The sequence below is a fragment of the Somniosus microcephalus genome, chromosome 17 (assembly GCF_052327205.1).
Source record: "Somniosus microcephalus isolate GS21.2 chromosome 17, FLI_Smic_1.0, whole genome shotgun sequence".
Classification (NCBI taxonomy): Eukaryota; Metazoa; Chordata; class Chondrichthyes; order Squaliformes; family Somniosidae; genus Somniosus; species Somniosus microcephalus.
Window position 1 is genome coordinate 39447635 of NC_141003.1, and position 24895 is coordinate 39472529.

The 24895-nt window shown below is 41.9% G+C and overlaps 1 protein-coding gene across 7 annotated transcripts in view; it reads right to left on the reverse strand.

Annotated features, from left to right (window-relative positions):
- bltp3b (bridge-like lipid transfer protein family member 3B) overlaps nt 1-24895 on the reverse strand; it is a 145368-nt gene that overhangs the window by 42111 nt on the left and 78362 nt on the right. For 6 of the 7 annotated variants that reach the window (XM_086010215.1, XM_086010212.1, XM_086010213.1 and 3 more), the window contains 4 exons: nt 20186-20376; nt 16009-17543; nt 12806-12981; nt 890-1056 (listed from right to left, as the gene is read on the reverse strand). In XM_086010215.1, coding sequence (XP_085866341.1) covers nt 890-1056; nt 12806-12981; nt 16009-17543; nt 20186-20376 — 2069 coding nt within the window. The remainder of the gene's footprint in view (nt 1-889; nt 1057-12805; nt 12982-16008; nt 17544-20185; nt 20377-24895) is intronic. The other variant, XM_086010216.1, reaches the window with a different exon arrangement.

Genomic DNA, 24895 nt, shown 5'->3' on the forward strand with positions numbered 1-24895 from the left:
TCATTCGGTTTACCTAGGCACTGTTCCTGTTTAAAAAGTGCATTACCCAATTGGGATAAAACACCTGGATTTTCTTGCATCTCCTGTCACTGTAATTGTATGTGATTGCTTTATTGCAAAATATAATAAAAGCATTTAATCAGAAGTAGCCAGTTGAGGTTAATCATAGAAAAGATCAGCTAAAATCACCAAATTAGAATAAGGAATAGTTGAATTCCTTTAATTGGGTATTTGGAACTTGCTAATGTTATTCTGGCAGAAATTCTGTACGGTGCCTTCAGGATGTTTTAATTATTCTGAATGGCTTAAACTCCAGATCTTTAGAATTGAAAACAGCATAAAAAAAACAAAAGCAGTCATCCAGTGTACTCTTATAAATACACTAGTGGTCAGTCGAAGTACTGCATAGGTGGATGCCCAGAAATAGGCTGCCTGCTCGCTTTCTTGGCTGGGGAATGCGTGTAGGGAGAAATATTGGACAAACTTGCTCGAGCAAGTACATGGACAGAGGGTTTATGAAGAGGTTATTCCAAGGTTATACTCAATTCATTTGGCATGTGTTTGGGAACGGATGGATTGAGGCAGCAGAAAAAGGAAAGCGAGAGGAGAGATGAGTTACAAAATAGAAAGTCAGAGTGAAAATGAAGCCAGGTTTCAGAAAGAATTGCAAGATGACATGACAGCCCAGTTGAAAATATTTCCATTTGTGTTTTGTGCCAGAAAAAAACTTCTTGAATGTCCACGAGTGATGGAGCATGGTTTTCCTTCATTTTGCTGAAAACTTATTTTGGCTCGCTTTTATCTGTACCTGACATCCTAATAACATTTAACTGCTAACAGAATTCTCTACATAAAAATTCAGCAAGATCAGAAGGTTGCTCATGTTTACCAAATCTCCAGGGAACTCTTCCACACTTTGAGATGCAGCACTGGAGACATCTGGGGACACTCTCCCACAATCCTCAGTCCCAAATGCCCCATTGGCACTTTCTGCTGGACTCTGATCAATAGAAGCTTCTTTAAGACTAATGACGGAGGCATCATCAATACAAGCATCTGAGAAAATGAACATAGTCTTTGTTTCAATGAAGCTGAACAAATATCACTAAACAAGCAGGCATACGCTGGCTGAAAATTTTGATGTGCAAAAAGAAAATTTTAACCTGTGAAGATTTATGGCAATTCTAAATGTATGTAAACATACATTTACCAGCACTTTTTAATGTGAAGAAGGGCTATGGTCCACATACAAAATTACATCATACTCATTACTTTGTAATTTAAAACTAATCCCATTCCTTTTTTTTTCCATTGTACAAATAAGCAAATTGCGCAAGTTAATTTACCTTTTTACCTCAAAATGATTCTGTTACCTAATTAATGCAGTTAAATAGAGTATGAAAGGATACTTGGGAGTGAGCAGTAAAATCAAGCAACTTTGAGGAATATGAGAATGAAACTCCAGAAAGTTACAACAGTTTATTTGAACATCAAAATCAGGTTGATTTTTCTCATAGCATTGCTCACAGTGAATTTGAGGTTTTATAACAGGGTGTTATGCCAAGTATTACCAGGGACACTGACTTATCAGCATTGTGATGGCCCAGGGATCTGGGAAGAGAGCCTGTGGTCTGACAGTAGTGGGATAGGGTCTCAGGCACAAGCAGGTCTGAAAGAAATGGTTGAGGGAGTTCTAGTAATACTGAAGTAGGGCAGGTCCTGGGATCTATCATCAATGGGAGAGCGATTCTGCAATCATTGAGGAAAGAGGTCTCAGAATCTGGATATATTGAGGATATTTCTGGAACAGGGAGCACTGGGAACGCAGCCTAGGAGTTTGTTGCATTAAAGCACAGGAGGCCCTTTGATTCAACTTGACTTAGGAATTGGTTTTGAAGTATATAACAGGAGGGCTTGGAGAGGGAGGATGCTGGAGCCTTACAGTATGAGGAGTTGCTGGGATGTGGTAGCATTGCAAGGGAACGGGATACAGTTGCCTTGTTCGGGAAGAGGGCCTTGGAGGCCCAAGAGGATGGGACCCAAACTATCCTCCCCCATCCCCACAACCGTGTTCCTATCATTCCCGAACCCATCTGCAGTCCTTTTGCACCTTCAGTTACTGCCCACCCCACCACCACCAACCAACCAACGCCTGCCTCCTTGTCAGCTGTTCCTGTCTTTAAATATCTATTTTAAAGCATTTGAGCAAAGGTGTTCTGTTTCTTAAAATCAATGGATGGAAAATCACATGTTGGGAGTGTACAATTTCCTGATATTCTTCCTGGTACGGACCAGGAGTGCAGAAGCAGGAAAGTTACCCTTTAACACACTATTCGTGTGTTTGTTGACTTATACAGTCTTCAATAAGCATAGATTTCCATAAACAAACAAAAATGACCACATAAAATAAGTGGTGGGTTTTAAGGAGGATCTTAAAGGAGGAAAGGGAGGCGGAAGTGGAGTGGTTTAGAGAGGGAATTCCTGAGTGTCGGGCCTAAGTGGCTGAATGCACATTTGCCAATGGTGGGCCGAAAGGCAGAAGGATACACAATAGGCCAAAGTCAGAGGAACAGGTGGAGAGGAGGTTACATAGATAGGGCGGGGCAAGGCCATGAAGGGATTTAAACACAAGGATGAGAATTTTAAATCTGAGGTAGTTGGGATTGGAAGCCAATAGAGGTCTGTGAACACGGGGTGATGGGTGAGCGGCACATTTTGAGATAGAATAGGGGCAGCAGAGTTTTGGCTGAATTTAAATTTGAGGAGAAAGGAGGCTGTCCAGGAGAACTTTGGAACAGTCGAGTCTGGAAGTGACAAAGGCAGGGATGAAGGTTTCAGCAGCTGATGGATTGAGACAGGGGTGGAGGCGAGCGATGTTATGGAGTTGGTAGTCAGCGGTCCCTGTGATGGCAAGGATATGGGGTTGGTGGTTCATCGCAAGTTTGAGTAGGATGGGGAGGTTGCAAACAATCTGGTTCAGCCTCAGCCAGTGGCCAAGGATGGGGGTGGAATTGATGACAAGAGTACAGGAGACGATGGCTGTGGATGTTTTATAAATATATTAAGAGTAAGAGGATAACTAAAGAAAGGGTAGTGCCTATTAGAGATCATGGAGGTAATCTTTGTGTGGAGGTGGGAGACGTCGGTAGGGTTCTTAATAAATACTTTGTGTCTGTTTTCACAAAGGAGAGGGGCGAAGCAGACATTGCTATCGGGGGGAGGAGTGTGAAATATTAGATGAAATAAACAGAGAGAGAGAGGAAATATTAAGGGGTTTAGCAGCTTTAAAAGTGGATAAATCCACAGGCCCGAATGAAATGTATCCCAAGCTGTTAAGTGAAGCAAAAGAGGAAATAGCAGAGGCCCTGACCATCATTTTCCAGTCCTCTCTGGCTTCAGGTGTGGTGCCAGAGGACTGCTCATGTGGTACCCTTATTTAAAAAGGGAGAAAAGGATAGACTGAGTAATTACAGGCCAGTCAGCCTAACCTCGGTGGTGGGAAAATTATTGGAAAGAATTCTAAAGGACAGGATAAATCTTCATTTAGAAAGACACGGATTAATCAAGGATAGTCAGCACGGATTTGTTAAGGGAAGGTCGTGTCTGACAAACTTGATTGAATTTTTTGAGGAGGTAACAAAGAGGGTAGATGAGGGTAGTGCGTTTGATGTAGTGTATATGGACTTTAGCAAGGCTTTTGATAAGGTTCCACATGGCAGACTGGTCACGAAGTTAAAAGCCCATGGGATCCAGGGCAAAGTGTCAAGTTGGATTCAAAACTGGCTCGGAGACAGGAAGCAGAGGGTAATGGTTGATGGGTGTTTTTGTGACTGGAAGGCTGTTTCCAGTGGGGTTCCGCAGGGCTCAGTACTGGGTCCCTTGCTTTTTGTGGTATATATCAACGATCTTGACTTGAATATAGGGGGGTATGATTAAGAAGTTTGCAGATGATACTAAAATCGGCTGTGTGGTTGATACCGAAGAAGGAAGCTGTAGACTGCAGGAAGATATCAATAAATTGGTCAGGTGGGCAGAACAGTGGCAAATGGAATTCAATCCGGAGAAGTGTGAGGTAATGCATTTGGGGAGGGCTAACAAGGAAAGGGAATACACATTAATTGGTAGGATACTGAGTAGTGTAGAGGAACAAAGGGACCTTGGAGTGCATGTCCACAAATCCCTGAAGGTAGCAGGCCAGGTAGATAAGGTGGTTAAGGCGGCATACGGAATGCTTGCCTTTATTAGCAGAGGCATAGAAAACAAGAGCAGGGGGGTTATGCTTCAACTGTATAAAACACTAGTTCGGCCTCAGCTAGAGTACTGCGTGCAGTTCTGGTCACCACATTACAGGAAAGATGTGATTGCACTAGAAAGGGTACAGAGGAGATTTACAAGGATGTTGCCGGGAGTAGAGAATCTTAGCTATGAGGAAAGACTGGATAGGTTGGGTCTGTTTTCCTTGGAACAGAGGAGGCTGAGGAGAGACCTTATCGAGGTGTATAAAATTATGAGGAGCATAGATAAAGTGGATAGAAAGGACCAATTTCCTTTAGCAGAAGGGTCAAAAGCCAGGGTGCACAGATTTAAAGTAATTGGGGGAAGGTTTAGAGGGGATTTGAGGGGAAATTTCTTCACCCAGATTGTTGTGGGGGTCTGGAACCCTAACCACATTTAAAAAGTACTTGGATGTGCACTTGGGATGCTCTAACCTGCAGGGCTACGGACCAAGAGCTGGGAAGTAGGATTAGGTTGAATAGCTCTTTGTTGGCCGGCGTGGACACAATGGGCCGAAATGGCTTCCTTCCGTGTTGTAACTTTCTATGATTCTATGGTGTTACCAATGTTTAACGTGTGGATATTGCGGCTCATCCAAGCCTGGATGTAGTCTGACAACACAAGAGACAGTGAAGCGTTTAAGAATATAAGAAATAGGAGCAGGAGTAGGCCATTTGGCCCTTCAAGACTGCTCCGCCATTCAATGAGGTCATGGCTGATCTTCTGCCTCAACTCCATTCACCAGCCCTATCGCCATATCCCTTGATGCCCTTACTTGTCAGAAATCTATCGACTTCTGTTCTAATATACCCGATGACTGAGCCTCCACAGCCCTCTGAGGTAGAGAATTCCAAAGATTCAGCACCCTCTGTGTGAAGAAATTTCTTCTCATCTCAGTCCTGAATGGCCTACCCTTTATCCTGAGGCTGTGGCCCCTGGTTCTAGACTCTCCAGCTAAGGGAAACATTCTCCCAGCATCCATCCCATCAAGCCCTGTAATAATTTTGTATGCTTCAATGAGATTCCTTCTCATTCTTCTGAATTCAAGAGAATACAGGCCTAGTTTACTCAATCTCTTCTCATACGACAGTCCCACCATCCCAGGAATCAATCTCGTGAACCTTTGTTGCACTCCCTCTATGGCAAGTATATCCTTCCTTAGGTAAGGAGACCAAAATTGTACACAGTACTCCAGGTGTGGTCTCACCAAGGCCCGACATAATTGGAGTAAGACTTCTTTACTCATGTACTCAAAACCTCTTGTAATGAAGGCCAGCATACCATTTGCCTTCCTAATGGCTTGCTGCACCTGCACATTCACTTTCAGTGACTCATGTACAAGGGCACCCAGGTCCCTTTGAGCATCTGCATTCCCCAATCTTTCACCATTTAGGAAATACTCTGCCTTTCTGTTTTTTCTACCAAAGTGGATAACTTCACATTTACCCACATTATATTCCATCTGCCATGTTCTCGCCCACTCACTGAGCCTGTCGAGATCCCCTTGAAGCCTCTTCACGTCCTCTTCGCAACTGACACTGCCACCTAGCTTTGTATCATCAGCAAATTTGGAAATGTTACATTTAGTCCCCTCATCCAAATCATTGATATAGATTGTGAATAGCTGCGGCCGAATCACTGAACCTTGCGGTACCCTAGTCACAGCCTGCCATCTGAAAAAGACTTGTTTATCCCTACTCTTTGTTTTCTGTCTGTTAACCAATTCTCAATCCATGCTAGTATATTACCCCCAATTCCATGTGCCCTAATTTTGTTCACCAACCTCGTGTGGGACCTTATCGAAGGCCTTCTGAAAATCCAGATACACATCTACCGGTTCCCCTTTGTCTACTCCGTTAGTTACATCCTCAAAGAACTCCAATAGGTTTGTAAGAGGTGGGAGAGAATTCCCAATTTCTACTACACTTTGTGCGACATGTGCTTCCTGATTTCACTCCTGAATGGCCCAGCTCTAATTTTATTATGTTCCATTGTTCTCAATTCCCCCACCAGAGCAAATAGTTTCTCTGTATCTATCCCATCAAATCCTTTAAACATTTTAAACCCCTTGATTCATGCCACCCCTCAATCTCCTATACTCAAAGAAATAAACATAAAGTTTATGCAGCCTGTCCTCATAATTTAACCCTCTAAACCCTGTCATCATTCTGATGAATCTGCTCTGCACACCCTCCAAAGCCAATATATCTTTCCTGAGGTGCGGTGCCAAAAACTGAACACAGTTCTCCAGATGGGGTCTGACCAAGGCTCGATACAACTGAAGCACAATTCCTCCCCTTTGTATTCCAGTCTCCCTTTAAATAAAGGCCAGATTCCTTTAGCCTCTTTGATTATTTTTTGTACCTGTCTACTGGCTTTTAATGATGTGTGTACTTGGACTCCCAAATCTCTTTGCTGCTCGACTGTCCCTCATTTCTCACCATTTAGAAAATACTGATTTATCTCAATTCAATTCAATTTTATTTGCCATATGTAACCAGTACAAGTACAATTACAATGGAATGCTTACTCCCCGTAGGGACACGTCAGCTATTCATACAGCGCCGTGTTCAGAAAGTCAATACAATGGCTTCCAGTGGGAGCACGGTGTCCCTCAGCTGCTCCGGCCTCCTCCTCACTGTTACCGGCTCCACGTGGTGGCCTGCTTCTCCCACTCACGATCCGACCTCTGGCCGCCATGCCTGGCTCCCCTTCTCCCAGTCGGACTGCGAGCTTCCCGCCATGGAGCTGCCGGCCGACGTGCTGCAGCGGGTTGTCGTGGCTGCTGCTGCTGCTCGTTGCGCTGCGCTGCCTCTGCCCGACTCGCCGAACACATCGTCAGGATGTGAATGCTCTTTCTTGGGTTCAAAGTGGATGACCTCACATTTGCCCACATTGAACTCAATTTGCCGTAGTTTTTCCCCACTCACTTAATCTGCCTATGTTCCTTTGAAATTTCCTGCACTACTTATTGTCCCTCTTAACTTAGTGTCATATGGTGAAAAGCTGAGGCCTCAGTGCAGATCCTTGAGGAACACCACTTGCCACATCCTGCCATTCAGAGTACCTATCCTATATCCCCACTCTGTCTCCTACCTCCCAAACAATTTGCTACCAAGTCAAAAGCCTACCTCTAATTCAGTGCGCTAGTGTTCTATAATAAAGATTACAGTTCACTAAATCTGTGAATAATCTCACAATTGCGGTGCAGTTTTCCAACCAAGAAATTAACTTACGAAGAACTACATTAATGTCCCAATTGGGAACTATTAACGGCCTAATTGGGCATAATTTCCAAAGAGCTTGCATAAAACAGGACACCAATAGAGAATTCTCTAACAAGCCAAATGCAAATGGGTCATCAAAGCCTGAATTAGCAATATGACCTCAAATAGAACGAGGCTTTAAAACAATGTCTAATTGTTGCTGGAGATACTTCTGAATATGCAGCTCATCACACAAGATAGCACTAATCCACTTAGTAGAACATCACTGCATAAATCTTTTCCTTTTTGTGTTACCAGCACTATTAATGGATACCACATGGGAACTAATCAATGCTTCAACCACCTGGGAGATTCTGATCTAACAGTCTTTTTCTTTGAATAAGCAGGCCATCAACCAGAACATTCCCCTCCCCCCCCCCCCACCCCACCCCACTGTTCTTCTGTGTGAGGAGATCCCTCTTGCAGTACAATGGATCATGCCATTGCTCCTTCCCAGAATGCCAGAATCATGGTGTGGGGCCAGTAAAGGCAGTATAACATTTGCTCTATGAACTCATTATCTTGTCAACTCTCGATGGGATCAAGTGAAGTAGAGGAATTGCATGCAGGAAAAGGAGATAATCCAAAACACTGCCTCTGTCCTTCAGCAGAAACATGGATGCTGATGGCTGTCCAGTTAAGGCAAATAGGTCGATCTGCAGTTGCCTTCAAGTCCAGAAGATTTCCTAATCTTCTACTTGAACTGAGAAATAATCTGCCCTTTGTGTACCGTGGCTACATGCCGAGTCAAAAGAATAATTTCCTGACCCATACACCAGTGTACAAAAAGGGCTGCATCCTGAAAAAGGGAGTGGGAACAACTTACTTATCCATACTTGTTGATGTACCAGACCATTATAGTGTTGTCAAACATACCGCTTGCCATAAACTAAGATCTGACAATGTACCAGAGTTAACTTCACTACTCTTCATAACAAGTGATTGATGTACCAAGGCAACAGCTCTATTGTTCATTTGTCCAGACCTCCGTTTCCTTGCTATGCTGGCAGACAACAGGCATATGGCTCTAATGAACTAATAGTCCATGTACTAATATGGATGGCGATGTCCATCCTGAAATATCTTACAACCACGGACAGGCAATTTATGCAAACCCTGGGATCGGAGTACTGACTGAAACTTTACCCCTTAAACCCAAGAAATTTCAATACTGCAATAGAGGTATGCATTCCCTGAGAACACTGCTTGAATTACCTGTAATAGTGTGATCATCTTGAATATTTCCTATTTTAGATACCAGTTTATAACTGAGAACCAGTATAGGATGAACTCCCCCTGCCTTTTTTGGGACTGGAAATGCCTGGAAAAGAAACGGATTGTTTCCTGTTCAGGATGAACTCTTTCTATACGATCAGTTTTTCTATTTTAGCTGAAAATATTGTTCCATGATATGAAGATCAGATTAGGGGACCCTAGGTACCAGTCATGTTGCAGAATTGTTGATAATTTCTTCTTCACTGAAAGGATTTGGAATGAGTTATGCTCATAAAACAGAGTGATTTTGCACAGGTTTGAAGTTACAGACAACAGGCATTGAAAATGTGTATTAAAGCTAGACAAGTCAATTTGCGGAATACTGCAGCTCAGGGTCTACTGAAAATGGAAACGATGAGTGTTTCATCACAGGCTCATTGAAACAAAATGACCCTATTTATTTTTAACAGCAGGAGATGGTTTCTTGAGACTCACAACCCAAGGGGTAAGCACAGTATAAAACAACTTATGTCTTATATACACACATATATATATACATATATACGTAGGATTAGAATTTGTTTTAATCACATATGATTAAAGTTTTTGTTTTATTTTTACTTAGATAGCTTGTAGATTTGTACTGTAGCTAGAAATAATGAAATGGTTAGAGTTGTTCATTCCCAGGATGCCTTAGGGTTTAATGTGCCAGGATACAATTTAGCTGACTGTGCTGTTTAGCTTCTGCTGAAGTGCAGGATGTGGGTTGCAGGATACGTGATTCGTGTTGGTTGACTTCTTTTTGTCGCCACATTGTGAAACGAGAAAGTCAAGGCAATCTTGAGATAAGGCGATGGGACAATAAGTTCAGGATTATTAGTTACATCCCAGATGGTAAACAGATTGACCATCTGGATGTTTGTAGGAACTCTCTCATTTCTGGGGTTTTGTTCACAATAACACTTGTCATTCCATAATGAGTCAGCAAGCACAGTGTGCATGACCAGAGGCATATAAAGATCCTGAGTTATCCTTAACAATTTGTAGAATTAGGATTGAAAAGATCGATGAAGGTTACATCTCTACCCAGCGAAAAATGGGGTAATATTGTTTATTTTTCTGTATGTCTACTACTTAGAGACATTATTTGTGTCAAAGACTTGGTCGAACACAATAAAAAGGATTAAGTTGCAAACCATATTTGGTTGTCAGATTCAAATTGTCTTACAACAAACAGCTGGTTGTATTGACAGGCCTACGAGCAAATCACTGAAGAGGGAGAAATTCAGAGGGACAGCCTTTCCACATCCTGTGACTACAGAGAGAAAAGGACAAAGAGACACATGGGTAGTTGGTCTGCCACCTAAGTCTAGGTACAAAGTGTGGCCCAGCGAGAGGAAACTCACTCAACGCAAGCTCAGTGCCAATCAGAATCAGATGGCTAGCCAGGATAAGTTATGTGAGCTTGTGACTAGGGAGAGTGTGGTATTGTTTTATGACTTTTCTTGTTCTTGAGGAGGATTCTGTAGTTTGTTGAATCAAGGTGGAATCTGATCAGTACATTCCCTTGCTGTTTGTAAAATTAAGCAACTTAACAATTAGTATCTATCCTCATCTCACTACATGTTTCAGTCCATCTTAGGAAAGATTGGAGAAGTACATATGAAGGCAAATATGAAAGACACAATATCTATTTCAGATCACATGGGCGTCCTGCATTGCACTATTGTACAATTAAATATTGGGCTGTATGGGCATATTCTTGAATACAACAGACTTGGACCACCCACAGGAGTGATTAGCAGCACTGTACCCCAGAGAACATCCAAGGCAGACCTGAAAATTGTCACATTAACCTTGTGAAATTAAGGTGATAACCCTCTCTGATAGTCCATAGGACACATGTTGTCCATAGTGACGCTTTCCCATAAAGCTGTAAATTCCTACTAACAGCCTCCTATCCTGGTCCCAAGAAGATGAATGCACTGAAAGCTATGGATCTTTCTGCCAAGTCCAGGGTGTAGGCTGCTGCCGCCTACTTCAGCATGACAGCCTGTCAATCAAGGATAGCAACCGACTTGGGAAAATTAACTGCCTGGAACCATGTGGCCCTTGTGAAGAAATCTTGCCTCATCTACTTTGTAGAATTGCATCATAAATTGATTAGGGCTTGTTGGCAAATGTCACTACTGAGTGTGTTTATCCTCTTGGACACTCACTCAGGAGGCATGGGATCTGTCTCTTGCTTTCCTCTTCTTGTATGCTTCTCCTGAAAAGGGCAGCCTAATATATTTTCTTCACATTTATTGCCCAGTACTGACAACATAGGCCCCTGGGAAACCTAAAAAAAAACCCCAGATAGGCTAGATTAACAGAATGTTTGATACTCTAATGTCTGTCTTGTATAGTGTACTCCTGTCGTGAAACTGGAGACTTTTTTTTTTACAAATTTGCAACCGAGAGATGTGATGTAAAAAACAAAGAACCTTTAGCTGGGAAAAGAAATGAACTGGCACCATGGTGCAGGTCCTCGGGATTTACACAATGCAGGGGTAAGAGGTCAAGTGCAACCACCTATCTGCAACATCAAGATAATGTTTTTATTTGTGATTGGCATGAGTTCATTAAGTTGGTCTATATTACGATACTACATGGAAGAATGAACTGCTGAAAGGCCTTCAAGTATCAACACTCTATTCTATTGAAATTTAAATTATCTATTCCTTGTGTTAACAATGTCAAATGGCCCAATAAATATTGAACAACGAAGCTGTGAGCGATATCACAACTCAATATCACAAATGACATGCAATTCATATTTTACAAATTTACCCTTGTGTATTGCATTAATTAAAAGTTAGATATAAATATTAATATACAAGCTGTATAGTGGCCCAGTTCCAAGGACATAATTGTGAAACTGTTTCTCACAGCACCATCAGCCCTCCATTAGGATGTCATCCAGAAATTAGAAAAAATATTCCATGTGATATAACGTAAGACTACTAACAGTGGGGCATGTAACAATTAAAGTCAACTTTTATATTTTCCCCAATATAATAAAAACATGCTAAAGTGTTTAGCCAAAAATATAAGCCTTGTACAGATCACAATGAGTTAGGATCAGGATGACACAAACAGAAGAAGATCCTACAGGGTTCAGACAGAGTGCTGTACCAATTACATAAGAACATAAGAAGTAGGAGCAGGAGTAGACCATACGGCCCCTCGGGCCTGCTCCGCCATTCAATAGGATCATGGCTGATCTGAACCTAGACTCACGTCCACTTCCCTGCCCGCTCCCTGTAACCCCTAATTTCCTTATCAGCTAGGAAACTGTCTATCTCCGTTTTAAATTTATTTAATGTCGCAGCTTCCACAACTCTGAGGTAGCAAATTCCATAGATTCACTACCCTCTGAGTGAAGAAGTTTCTCATCTCAGTTTTGAAATGGCAGCCCCTTATTCTAAGATTATGCCCCCTATTCCACTTGTGCAACAGGAGACATTAAATGACTTGCTCATATCGTGACTTTGGATTTACAGTTAAAATTTTCAGTACATTTTCATCAGTTGTTTATACTGGCATGAAAATAATCTGTTATACATTCCCACAGAAACTGGCAACATAAAAGGATTTTTATTGGTGGTGGGTGGTCAGAAACAGGTCTTTTATTTTGTTGTAATCCTGATGTGCAGTGGGTATGACTAATTCTTTTGTGAACACTAGTGTAAACTATGAACAGGTACCTGTCAAATAATTTACACATTCAAATTTACAAGATAAAGCTGCTGAGGCAAAATATAAACATACAGTTTAACTGAATAACTTAACACTTTGATTTTCATTGTATACAAAATCTTTAATATTACTGTGTAATACATCAATCTCAGAAGATTTGTGGCACTTAAATAAGCTTTGAATATAAAGATTGTTGCGCTGTAAATGCTAGCTCTATTTTAATATCTGTATGCACTGTAAAGCATTAGTCTACAATTTAAAAAAAAATGAACCAAACAGAAAGGTTTGAATTATAAAATACAACTTACCCTTTTCCAACAAAAGGAGGCTTTCGTTCCCATCACTCTCCAAGAACTGTTCCTCCAGCAGACTGCTGTCAACTGATATAGTGTCCAGTGAAATCTGAGATGGGCTTCTCCTTACATTTTTATACACTACAGGACAGTTAGTCAAGGAGGGTTGTGCACGATCCTTCAGTTTCCCACTGATTCACATATAAAAATTCAAATTAGAGAATTTAGATGCAGGTTTACAGATGTCATTTGTAAAGTGTATGAAACATTGCAATTTTTTTTTAAATCGAAAGAAAACTTCCCTCACAGATTGTTAAAAAGATTGCTGCAACAAAAATAAAAACTGATGAAGATTTAAAAGAAAGAGTGTTAGTTAATGTATCCCTTTCCTTTTAGGCTCCCATGCCAAGTACTACTCCCCAATCAAAAGGCCAGGCAAAGGAGTTCCTGCCAGAACTCTGACAATGCCATTCTTGAAGCAGTTACCAAGACACGTGCAGAAGTAGCTAGACTGGGATGTGGGAAGTGTCTGACCTCCCCTTTCCACCTCCCAGCCAGTAGGGTTAACTTTTGCCAGGTCCAAAACAGAGCAAAGGGTCACAAGAAGGGCAAGGGATGGATTGGGATCAGGGATCAAGTTCTAATGGTTGTTTTCCTGCCAATGAAACTTTACTGAAAACCTTCAACACCACATTATATAAAACTTCAATACCTGCCAGGCCCAAACTGGACAAGTGATAAACTGATCAAATCAAAGATTAATGTGGAGATCTGTATGGCATACCACGCTGCAGCAAACTCCTGCCCCACTGCAATGCTTGAAGATCAATAGCATTTCCAAATGTACTCTGCTTGCAAAGGCCTCATAACTCAACCTGAGCATCGCAAGCTATCAGTAGGAGAAATTAATTTTCTTCACTCTGGGTAGGTGATGGCACTGACAAGTGCTGATGTGTCCCATTTAGTCATAAGTAAATCCAACTTGTTTCTGGGTATGTTATTCAGTCAATAAGATACTTTCCCCTTGAAACATATTCAGTAATGTTGCATCACTGTCTAAAAGACTTCACTTTGTGACAAAGCAGTCCTACTATAACAAAACTAAACAATATAAACAGAAAGTGACTGATTTTGCTGGCCAACACAGCAAGTGTCGTCAAAGTGATTTGCCCACGAACAGCAAGTCAATCCAGGCCACTCTGGTGATCTCCAGGTACTGAGCTAAAGCTAGACATCAGCACAGATTGGGAACAGGTCCACTGGTCACAGTTTGTGCTGAGAAATGGTGCATGCTGCAGCATAATTTACCAGGGAACAGAATAATAAACTGATTTTAAAAAAGAATATGGAGAGGGTCAGAAGAAAAGATAGCATTAGATATTCATATCAGCAGAATATGGTTATGAACCTCCTTGTTTTAAAGTGAGACATGCAGAAATAAAATTTAAAACAAGTGAATTATACATTAGTTCCGTACATTTTGCAATCATAATTTAATATTTACCTATCTAGAGCTAGTCTAAAGTAATCAAGATAAAAGGTTAGAAATTCCTGGTCTCAGCAAAGTAAAGATGCCATCACCTAGGCAGGTGAGCAAGGAATGAGAGATGTCACCCACCAGAAATCCTGCCTGTTCCAACTCCTTTGCCCCAGAAGAACACGTGCCTGAATGATAGAGCCCATTTTCCTTGCCAGTATTTTATACTGGTGGAAAGGGGGCCCATATTGATGGTCACCTCTGGAACAGCTCGCCAACCCACAGAACGGCAAGGTGCCACTCTGAAATTCTTCCCCCAACCCCGTGGGGTTAATGCACAAATGGCACAGCTGTCCATCCCCTTTACAGTAATGCCTCGGTCTCTAGGCTTTGGGGTGAGGTGAGCCCGAGGGCAGACTGGCTTGTGGAAGCCTGTGGAGGAGCAGGGCAAATCAGACAGCAGCTTCCTGATTTCTGCGTTTAACTGCGCATGTGCGGACGCCGGAAGTTGCTGCCCGATTTACTCCTTAATAACGGTGAGCGCTGATAGCCTCATTGTTATTTTTACAGCAAAATCTGGGCACATAAGTTTACGTAGGCTAGCAGTTTCCATTATAAATGTTGACATAGGAATTTATAATAAAAAATCAACAGGAAGTGCACAAAGATGCAAGATTAATAAATTATCAATATGTCTGCCATACCATAATCCTCCACAGCTAGACTTGCCCCATGGCTCTCAAATTATTCTTTTACCTTTGATATGCTTAAAAATCCTCTATTTTCTTTTCCATTATTGGTCAGCTTTTTTCATCCTCCTTTTGAGCCATTCTAATGATTTTTCACTTTCCCACTACATTTTCTAGATCCCTCATGGTTTTCTTCAGAATTGCTAGCCTTCATTTTATCGAACACCTTCCTCTTAAGTTTCAATTTAATGTTAATCTATTTATCCATGCGCCCCCTTCATGCCCTATATATTTGTTTTGTACTTCTATTTCATGTGAAGATTACTCACTGTTGATCCATCAACCTCTTCACTAACTTTTCTGCACAATTTGGACTAGATCACTTATCCCACTGAATCTGCCAATTTCAAGCCTGTCACTTATCTTTGATAGGTACTGCTTCAAGTGGAACTTGTAGTGCATCAGTAAATATATTATATATTAACCCAGAAAAGTTAAGTGCTCTGCACGAGGTGGCCACTAGATAGAGCCTGAGTGCAAATGTTGTATAAATTTTGAAACTATAAGTTTAAAACAAAGTTGAATTTGTATATAAGCAAGAAAAAGCTCTGTAACGGACATAAAGATACAGGCCAGAATAGGGATTCAGATATTCATTATAAGGGAATTCACACCCAACACAGCAAAGATAATGATTTAGGTTGCATTTTAGCTTGTTTAGATTTTGTGAACATTATAATCAATCAGGTTCCAGTACAGAGGAATTGAAAATCTGTGGTTTTTCCAACTATTACAATAAAGTACTTCTGCCAATATAGAAAAATTTGGCTGAATTCTTTTTGTCCATATGCTAAAAAGGAATTATAATGTCTAACAACATTTTCCTTCATAAATAGGGCAACATAACAAGGAGCAGTTAAGAAAAAAAAAGCAACAGCTATGGACTGTGCCAAATATGAAATACCAACCCATAATAAAACTGCTGTATGGTTATACATTATCCTAAATTGCCTTCAAATAATGATAAATATTGATTTGAAATAGCTGCATACCTTGATACCGAATGAGGTGTAACAAACTTTGTTGAAGGTGGTGTTTCTTTACTGTAATCAAAGTTTTGCAAGGGATTCTCATGATCATGATATGTTAAGTCATTTAATGAATCTACGGTTCCATTTCTTTTGTTTTGCAAAGTACTTGATATTTCCTCTTGGCAATTCTCCTTACACGAAGAAAGATTACTGCATTCATCTTTGTTTATTGTGCAAACGTTCAGTGGCTCCATGCTTTGAGAAATACCGAGAGCTTCAACATTTGATAACTTTGTGGCTTCACCGAGCTGATTTTTATCTTCTGAACGAGTTTCATCGATGTCTCCAGAGGCATCTGATGATACTGGAAATTGACTAACAGTAGCATCAAAAGAGGACTGTGACATCATTCCTTTTATCAAAGCCGAGTCACTATATGATTTAGAAAGCAAAGAGTCCATAGGCCCGACAGTACTTTTATCTGTGCTTTCAGTTTGAGCATTTCCGGATTCATTAAGTGTTTTTTTGCTGAGATGGTCAGTACTTGAATCATCACTTGGTGCTTCATTCTCAGCTGCCAGAGTTTCTCTACTTTCAGAAGGTGAAAGGTCAGATGCTGAAGGACTTGCATTTTCAGCTGGAGTCTTAGTGCTTGCTTCAGGCTGAGGCAGTGGATGAAGCAGTAAAGCTACTTCAGCACTTTTAATCACCAACCCAATGCAAACTTTGGTCTGCTCTGCTGGCTTTCCAGTCACCTTCTCTATGTTCTTCTGAAATTGTTCCTGAAGCTTTTTTATCGACTGTTGAAGGCGGAGCAAGAAGCAGTATTGATGATGATTAACCTGCATGCTCACATGCTTTTGAATATGTACAAGAACATGTATATCTGCATCTGAAAACTGCAAGGATTTCAAGGATCCAGCAGCACCATCTAAAGACTTTGATTTTCCCAGTCCATTTGTGACTGGTTCGGATTCTGTACTATAGTAATCCCTCAGGAGCTTTTTATGTTGCAAACGGATGCTTAAGTCACTGGATTCACTTTTGGGAATTTGAGAGGCAGATTGTCTGGAAGATGGGACATATTCTTGAGATTTTGCAAATCTATTGGGTTGACAAACCCAGATTGAAAGAGGAAAAGAATCCACAAATCCCACAGGTCTTCCTTTCCCGCTCTTCATTCCTTCATAGTCGACCCAAAACTGAGAAAAGTGTATGGCCCACAGGTCTGTAGCAGCAAAAGTTTTCAATGCATTTGTACTCAACTTTGGAGTAACTAAGCCCTTATAAATTTCATGCAATTTGGTGTCCTGCTCATGGGCATGCCTTTGAAATACTGGATGCAATACATTGAAACTGTTCGTTGTTTTGGGAAAGGTTGTAAAAGATTTGCTAAAAAAGTTATCTTTGAACTCCTGCAGCATGGCTTCCAGGTCAGTCCGCGTACAGTTTGGTGAGTGCCTTGTATTTGTAGCGATTACCTCTGCTGTCTGAATAGAAATCGATTGTGGACGGTCTTGATGGTCATCGGGTCCCTTATCGGTTGGAACAATAAACTGGTGCAAAATAAAGATATTTTCAAAGTCTAAACAACTTAGAAAAGCAGCTAAGAACAACTTCAATTTTTTCAAAAAATACTACTTTAGGAACCATTTTATGAGGTAAAGCTGAAATCAATTTGCACGGTCAGTGTTATAGGTTGAGTAAATGTGATTAGGACTATTTGCTTATGCGGAGGGTAAATACTGACAGACTGGTTGGGTTGAATTGGGTTGCTTGCGATTTGTAACTACTATAACTGTTAACATTTTGATTGCTTGGCTGCTGCAAATAAATTGGTTCAACATCAAAGGAAAAAGAACATCCTCAAAAACTAGGAACTTTTTTGTACTCTTCAGTTTTGATAAAGAGGTACTAGAAAGGCTGGCTGTACTTAAAGTAGATAAGTCACCAGGACCGGATGGGATGTAAAGGTGGAAATTGCAGAGGCACTGGCCATAATCTTCCAATCCTCCTTGGATACGGGGGTGGTTCCAGAGGACTGGAGAATTGCAACTGTTGCGCCCTTGTTCAAAAATGGGTGCAAGGATAAACCCAGCAATTACAGGCCAGTCAGGTTAACCTCGATAGTGGGGAAGCTTTCAGAAACGATAATCCGGGGCAAAAGTAACAGTCACTTGGACACGTGTGGATTAATTAAGGGAAGTCAGCACAGATTTGTTAAAGGCAAATCGTGTTTAAGTAACTTGATCGAGTTTTTTGATGCGGTAACAGAGGGGGATGATGAGGTGTACATGGACTTCCAAACGGTGTTTGATAAAGTGCCACATGATAGGCTTGCCAGCAATGTTGAAGCCCATGGAATAAAAGGGACAGTGGCAGCATGGATACAAAATTGGCTAAGTGACAGGAAACAGAGAGTAGTGGTGAATGATTGTTTATCGGACTGGAGGAAGATACATAGTGGGGTTCCCCAGGGGTTGGTACAAGGACCACTGCTTTTCTGGATTTATATTAATGACTTGGACTTGGGTGTACAGGGCACAATTTCAAAATGTGCAGATGACACAAAATTTGGAAGTATGGTGAACAGTGAGGAGGATAGAGATAGACTTCAAGAGGACATAGACAGACTAGTGGAATGCACGGACACGTGGCAGATGAAATTTAATGCAGAAAAGTGCAAAGTGATAGATTTTGGTAGAAAGAACGAGGAGAGTAAATATAAACTAAAGGGTACAATTCTGCAGGGCGTACATGAACAGAGAGACCTGGGGGTATATGTGCACAAATCATTGAAGGTGGCAGGGCAGGTTGAGAAAGCGGTTAAAAAAGCATACGGGATCCTGGGCTTCATAAATAGAGGCATGGAGTACAAAAGCAAGGAAGTTATGATGAACCATTATGAAACACTGGCTCGGCCACAACTGGAGTATTGTGTGCAATTCTGGCCTGTCAGTCAGAGAAGCACATGGCTATGAATATAAAACTCAAGAGTCTGACGTATGAGGAAAATCGTGATTAACGCCGTCAGCTAATTTATTAACTCAGACTGAAGACATTGAAAGAAGAGTCAAACCGGATCCTGACTATTACAACCTTGCCACAAGCCCAGAGACTGGAAAATCTCTTTCTTTCAGCCCCTCCTTTCCACCACCTCCAAAGGCCATGTGGTGCGCACACTCTCTCTATTTACAGCGCCCTCTCCCCGTCTCAAACATAAGTTTAATCAGGAAAAAAACGGTCTCTTTTCAAACACGCGGGCGGTTTCCAACCGAGACAGGGCAGCTCCGCACGCGGTGAAAAAGGGTTGAAAGGAAAGACTCACAATACCTCAGTCCACGCAACACTGGACTAACTCACGGATTTCCCCACCCCAACTCAGGTTTTAATTCCCCAGAAGAGAAGGTATAACTCCCACTATTTTATTTAATAGTTAAAAGTGGCGAGTGGTTTATGAACATGGAAGTAATTAGGGCAGGATCAAAAAAAAACTTACCAAGATAAATGCTACTGTAAAAGTCAGTGACATGCAAAGGGACCGGTCTTAGCATTCAAATTGTGTCGAACAGTAAGAATCTGAATTAACTGTGCATGCACAGTCTTTGTATAGCTGAGGCTATTCCACTCGTCTCAATATACAGGGGAGACTACTGACGTTTATGCCATAAACATTAGTATTCTCCCCTGTATATTGATAGGACAAACCAACTGGTGGACCACTTGAAATCTTCTTGCGGACCCCTGATCTATATGAGCATAGAACATGGTGGGCATCAATGTTCCCTGCAAGCAGATTGTGCAGCTCTCCAGGGAACCTGCGCACCCGGCTTGCTGGCTTTTCAATGTAAAGATCGTGCATGCCAAAAGAAATTAGATGGAACATTGGTGAGCATCCAAAATGTCTTCCAGCCAACAAGTTATGGTGATTTGAAGTTAACTGATGTTATCCTTATCTATACACGGCTGGTTTCAGTTCATACCAGACTCCATTTTTTCTCTTTTTTTTGGACTTTGATGAAAGCCATATATATTGAAACCAGAAGACACTGGCCTTGAAATTAAGCCATGGGATATTAGCGTTAAAAGTCGTCACTAAAAGAGAGAGAAATTTCAGGCCATTGCGTTACGCACTAATATTTCATTGCTTAATTTTAAGGCTATTATATCCCAGCTGCAACTTTGTACCTTTACATACCTTGAGCATCAGTCCATCAACTCGTACGTCAACATGTTCATCTTTTTTCCCGCTATCAAGTTTGTAGATAGCTGTGAACTGTTCCAGACTCTGCTTCAGATCTAGTATAAACTGGTTCAGCCACAACATGCTCCTGGCATCAAGAGTGAACTGTAGTGCATTCATCTGTACATAAAGATTAGGGCAAGGAACTGCAGACAGGAATACATACATATTTTATTAAAAATTGAAGGGTCAAGTGATATTCGCATCAATATTCAAGGCAATACCCATTGTACTGGAGATGGATGGACTCTGACTTCCTACCCAATGTGGCACAGTTTTTGTGATATATATTGAGAGAGTATTGATGATTACAAAATTTGATCAGTATTTCTCATGGAATAATCCATGAATACCACGGAGTAGGCGGGGCATAAAAGAAAATATCATGTAGAATGGGTTTTGCCGTAACAAAATTAAGATATAATATATTTATTCAATTTCTGTGCAAAATTTAATAGAAAAAATAATTTACCAAGTTGTGAAATTCAATATATTAATTAGAGAGTCAGGGTTTTCACCAGTGATTTGCCATGATGATCTAATAGTGATCTAACGCACTGCGTTTTGAACATTTGTTAATGTCTATCTTTTCAATAGTATTTAAAAGGGTAATTTTGCTACAGTAATTTGTCATTTAAAAACTAGAATTACTGCATGCATTCATGTGCTACAAAAGCTTCTACAGATTTAATAAAAAGTTTCAACTAGTACGCTGATTGTAGAGATAGAAGTTAATGGAGCTGAAATTGTCAAAATATTGAGATTATGCCAGTATAATTTTTTTTGAAGTGTAATAAATGTTCTCAAAGATTTAATGTTTTCCCCATTATTTGAGCAGAACCTAGAAGTTCAATTTTTTATGACAGCAAAATACTGCGATGCTGTAAATCCAAAATAACAACAGAAAACGCTGGAAAAACTCAGCAGGCCAGGCAACATCCGTGGAGAGAGAAACAGAGTTAACGTTTCAGGTCGAAACCCTTCTTCAGAACTGAGAAAAAAAAGCAGGAAATGAAACAGATTAAAAGGCCAGTTTGCGGGCTGGGAAATGGGGGGGGGGGGGGGGATGAAAGAACAAAAGGGAAGGTCTGAGAGGTGATGAGACATTAAGAGATATTCAAGGCGAGACGAGATGGTAATAGGACAGGTAAAGAGACAAAAGATGGCTCTAGATGAAGTGTGAAATGCGCTGGCAGAATGAGAGACAGCTGCCATGTGGGAGAGAAAAAAGGAAAAGGCACAAACCAAACGTGTGGATAAAAAATATATAAAAATATAATAGGGGCCGAGGAAATTGTTGAACTCGATATTGAGTCCGGAAGGCTGTAAAGTGCCTAATCGGAAGATGAGGTGCTGTTCCTCAAGCTTACGCTGAGCTTCTGTGGAACAATGCAAGAGGCTGCAGACGGTGAGGTCTGAGTGGGAATGGAGCGGTGAATTGAAATGATAGGCGACCGGAAGCTCGGGGTCACCCTTACGGACTGAACGGAGGTGTTCTGCAAAGCGGTCACCCAATCTGCGTTTGGTCTCCCCAATGTAGAGGAGAACACATTGTGAGCAGCTCAACTTTTTAATCTGTCCCATACCTACATTTAGTTTTATAGAATAAGCCGTATTTAACTCAATAGAATGAAACTGAAGATAAAAAGTGGAAAATTTTCTGCAGTTTCCTCCGACCAAAAACAAATCAGAGTTTCAAATTCTATTTGATCAGAATATTTCTGATTTAAAGATCCAGTCGGTAATCCATGTCAGAGGTTGAAATTGTGGTTTTTAAAAATCCTAAATCTTCATTTTAAGTGATTGGCATGACAGACCCATCAGAGGTGGCGGCACAGTGGTATACAGTCGGGAAGGAGTGGCCCTGGGAGTCCTCAACATTGACTCCAGACCCAATGAAGTCTCATGGCTTCAGGTCAAGCACGGGCAAGGAAACCTCCTGCAATACCACCTACTGCTCTCCCTCAGCTGATGAATCAGCATTCCTCCATGTTGACACTATTTGGAAGAAGCACTGAGGGTAGCAAGGGCACAGATTGTACTCTGGGTGGGGGACTTAAATGTCCATCACCAAGAGTGGCTCGGTAGCACCACTACTGACCGAGCCCTGAACGACATAGCTGTCAGACTGGGCCTACGATAGGTGGCGAGAAAACAAACACGAGAGAAAGACACACTTGACCTTGTCCTCACCAATCTACCTGTCACAGATGCATCTGTCCATGACAGCACTGGTAGCAGTGACCACCGCACAGTCATTGTGGAGACAAACTCCCTCCATCATGTTGTGTTGCACTACCACCCGTGCTAAATGGAATAAATTCAGAACAGATCGAGCAGCTCAAAACTGTGCATCCATGAGGCGCTGTGGGTCATCAGCAGCAGAATTGTATTCCACCACAATCTGTAACCTCATGGCCCAGCATATCCCTCACTCTACCATTACCATCAAGCCAGAGGACCAACCCTGGTTCAATGAGGAGTGCAGAAGAACATGCCATGAGCGTACTTAAAAATAAGGTGGCAACATGGGGAAGTTGCAACAGAGGACTAAATGCATGCTAAACAGCGGAAGCAGCATGCTATAGACAGCTAAGCGATCCAACAATCAACGGATCAGATCACAGCTCTGCAGTCCTCCCACATCTCGTTGTGAATGGTGGCAGACAATTAAACAACTAACGGGAGGAAGAGGCTCCATGATGGTGTAGACCAGCACGCAAATGCAAGAGACAAGGCTGAAGCATTTTCAACCATCTTCAGCCAGAAGTGCCAAGTGGATGATCCATATCGGCCTACTCCTGAGGTCCCCACCATCACAGAAGCCAGTCTTCAGCTAATTCGATTCACTCCATGTGATATCAAGAAACGGCTGAGCACACTAGATACAGCAACAGCTATGGGCCCCAACAACATCCTGGCTGCCTTGCTGAAGACTTGTGCTCCAGAACTAGCCATGCCTCTAGCCAAGTTGTTCCAGTACAGCTACAACACTGGCATCTACCCGACAATGTGGAAAACTGCCCAGGTATGTCCTGTGCACAAAAAGCAAGAAAAATTCAATCCGGCCAATTACCGCCCCATCAGTCTACTTTCAATCATCATCAAAGTGATGGAAGGTGTCGTCGACGGTGCTATCAAGCGGCACTTACTCAGCAACAACCTTCTCACCGATGCTCAGTTTGGGTTCTGCCAGGACCACTCGGCTCTAGACCTCGTTATAGCCTTGGTCCAAACATGGACAAAAGAGCTGAATTCCAGAGGTGAAGCGAGAGTGACTGCCCTTGATATCAAGGCAGCAGTTGATCGAGTGTGGCATCAAGGAACTCTAGTAAAATTGAAGTCAATGGGAATCGGGGGGAAAACTCTCCACTGGCTGGAGTCAGACCTGTTGGAGGTCAATGATCTCAGCCCAGGACATCACTGCATTAGTTCCTCGGGGCATTGTCCTAGGCCCAAACATCTTCAGCTGCTTCATCAATGACCTTCCCTCCATCATAAGGTCAGAAGTTCACTGATGATTGCAGGGTTCAGTTCCATTCGCAACTCCTCAGATAATGAAGCAGCCTATGCCCGCATGCAGCAAGACCTGGTCAACATTCAGGCTGGGCTGATAAGAGGCACGCAACATTCATGCCACACAAGTGCCGGGCAATGACTATCTCCAACAAGCGAGAGTCTAACCACCTCCGCTTGACATTCAACAGGATTACCATCGCTGAATTCCCCACCATCAAAGTCCTGAGGGTCACCATTGACCAGAAACTTAACTGGACCAGCCGCATAAATACTGCGGCAACAAGAGCAGGTCAGAGGCTCAGTATTCTGCAGTGAGCGTCTCAGCTCCCGAGTTCCCAAAGCCTTTCCACCATCTACAAGGCACAAGTCAAGAATGTGATGGAATACTCTCCACTTGCCTGGATGAGTGCAGCTCCGACAACACTCAAGAAGCTTGACACCATCCAGGACAAAGCAGCCGCTTGATTGGCACCCTATCCACCACCTTAAACATTCACTCCCTCCACCACCCACGTACCGTGGTTGCAGTGTATACCATCTGCAAGATGCACTGCAGCAACTCGCCAAGGCTTCTTCGACAGCAACTCCCAAACCCGCGACCTCTACCACCTAGAAGGACAAGGGCAGCAGGCGCATGGGAACACCACCACCGCCAAGATCCCCTCCAAGTTACACACCATCCTGACTTGAAAGTATATCGGCGTTCCTTCATCGTCACTGGGTCAACATCCTGGAACTCCCTCCCTAACAGCACCGTGGGAGTACCTTCACCACACAGACTGCAGCAGTTCAAGAAGGCGTCTCACCACCACCTTCTCAAGGGCAATAAATGCTGGCCTTGCATTTACATCCATGAACGAATAAAAAAAAAAGTGAACTTTCAAGTGCACAAAATATTATACATCAATTTGTTTGTCTTGATTCAGTTTTTGCTCAAGTATATGGTCTGGATGTAATGTCAAAATATTTAACATTTACAAAGAACTTTTCTTATACAAATTTAGGAGACAACATGCCAAATTACATGATTACATGTATCCATTAAAATATGAAACTTGTCGTACCTGTTTAGAGTCTGCACTTGTAAAGTTTAGTGGAAGTTCTGAAAACAGACATTCAGTGTTGCATATCATGATAAACTATGTG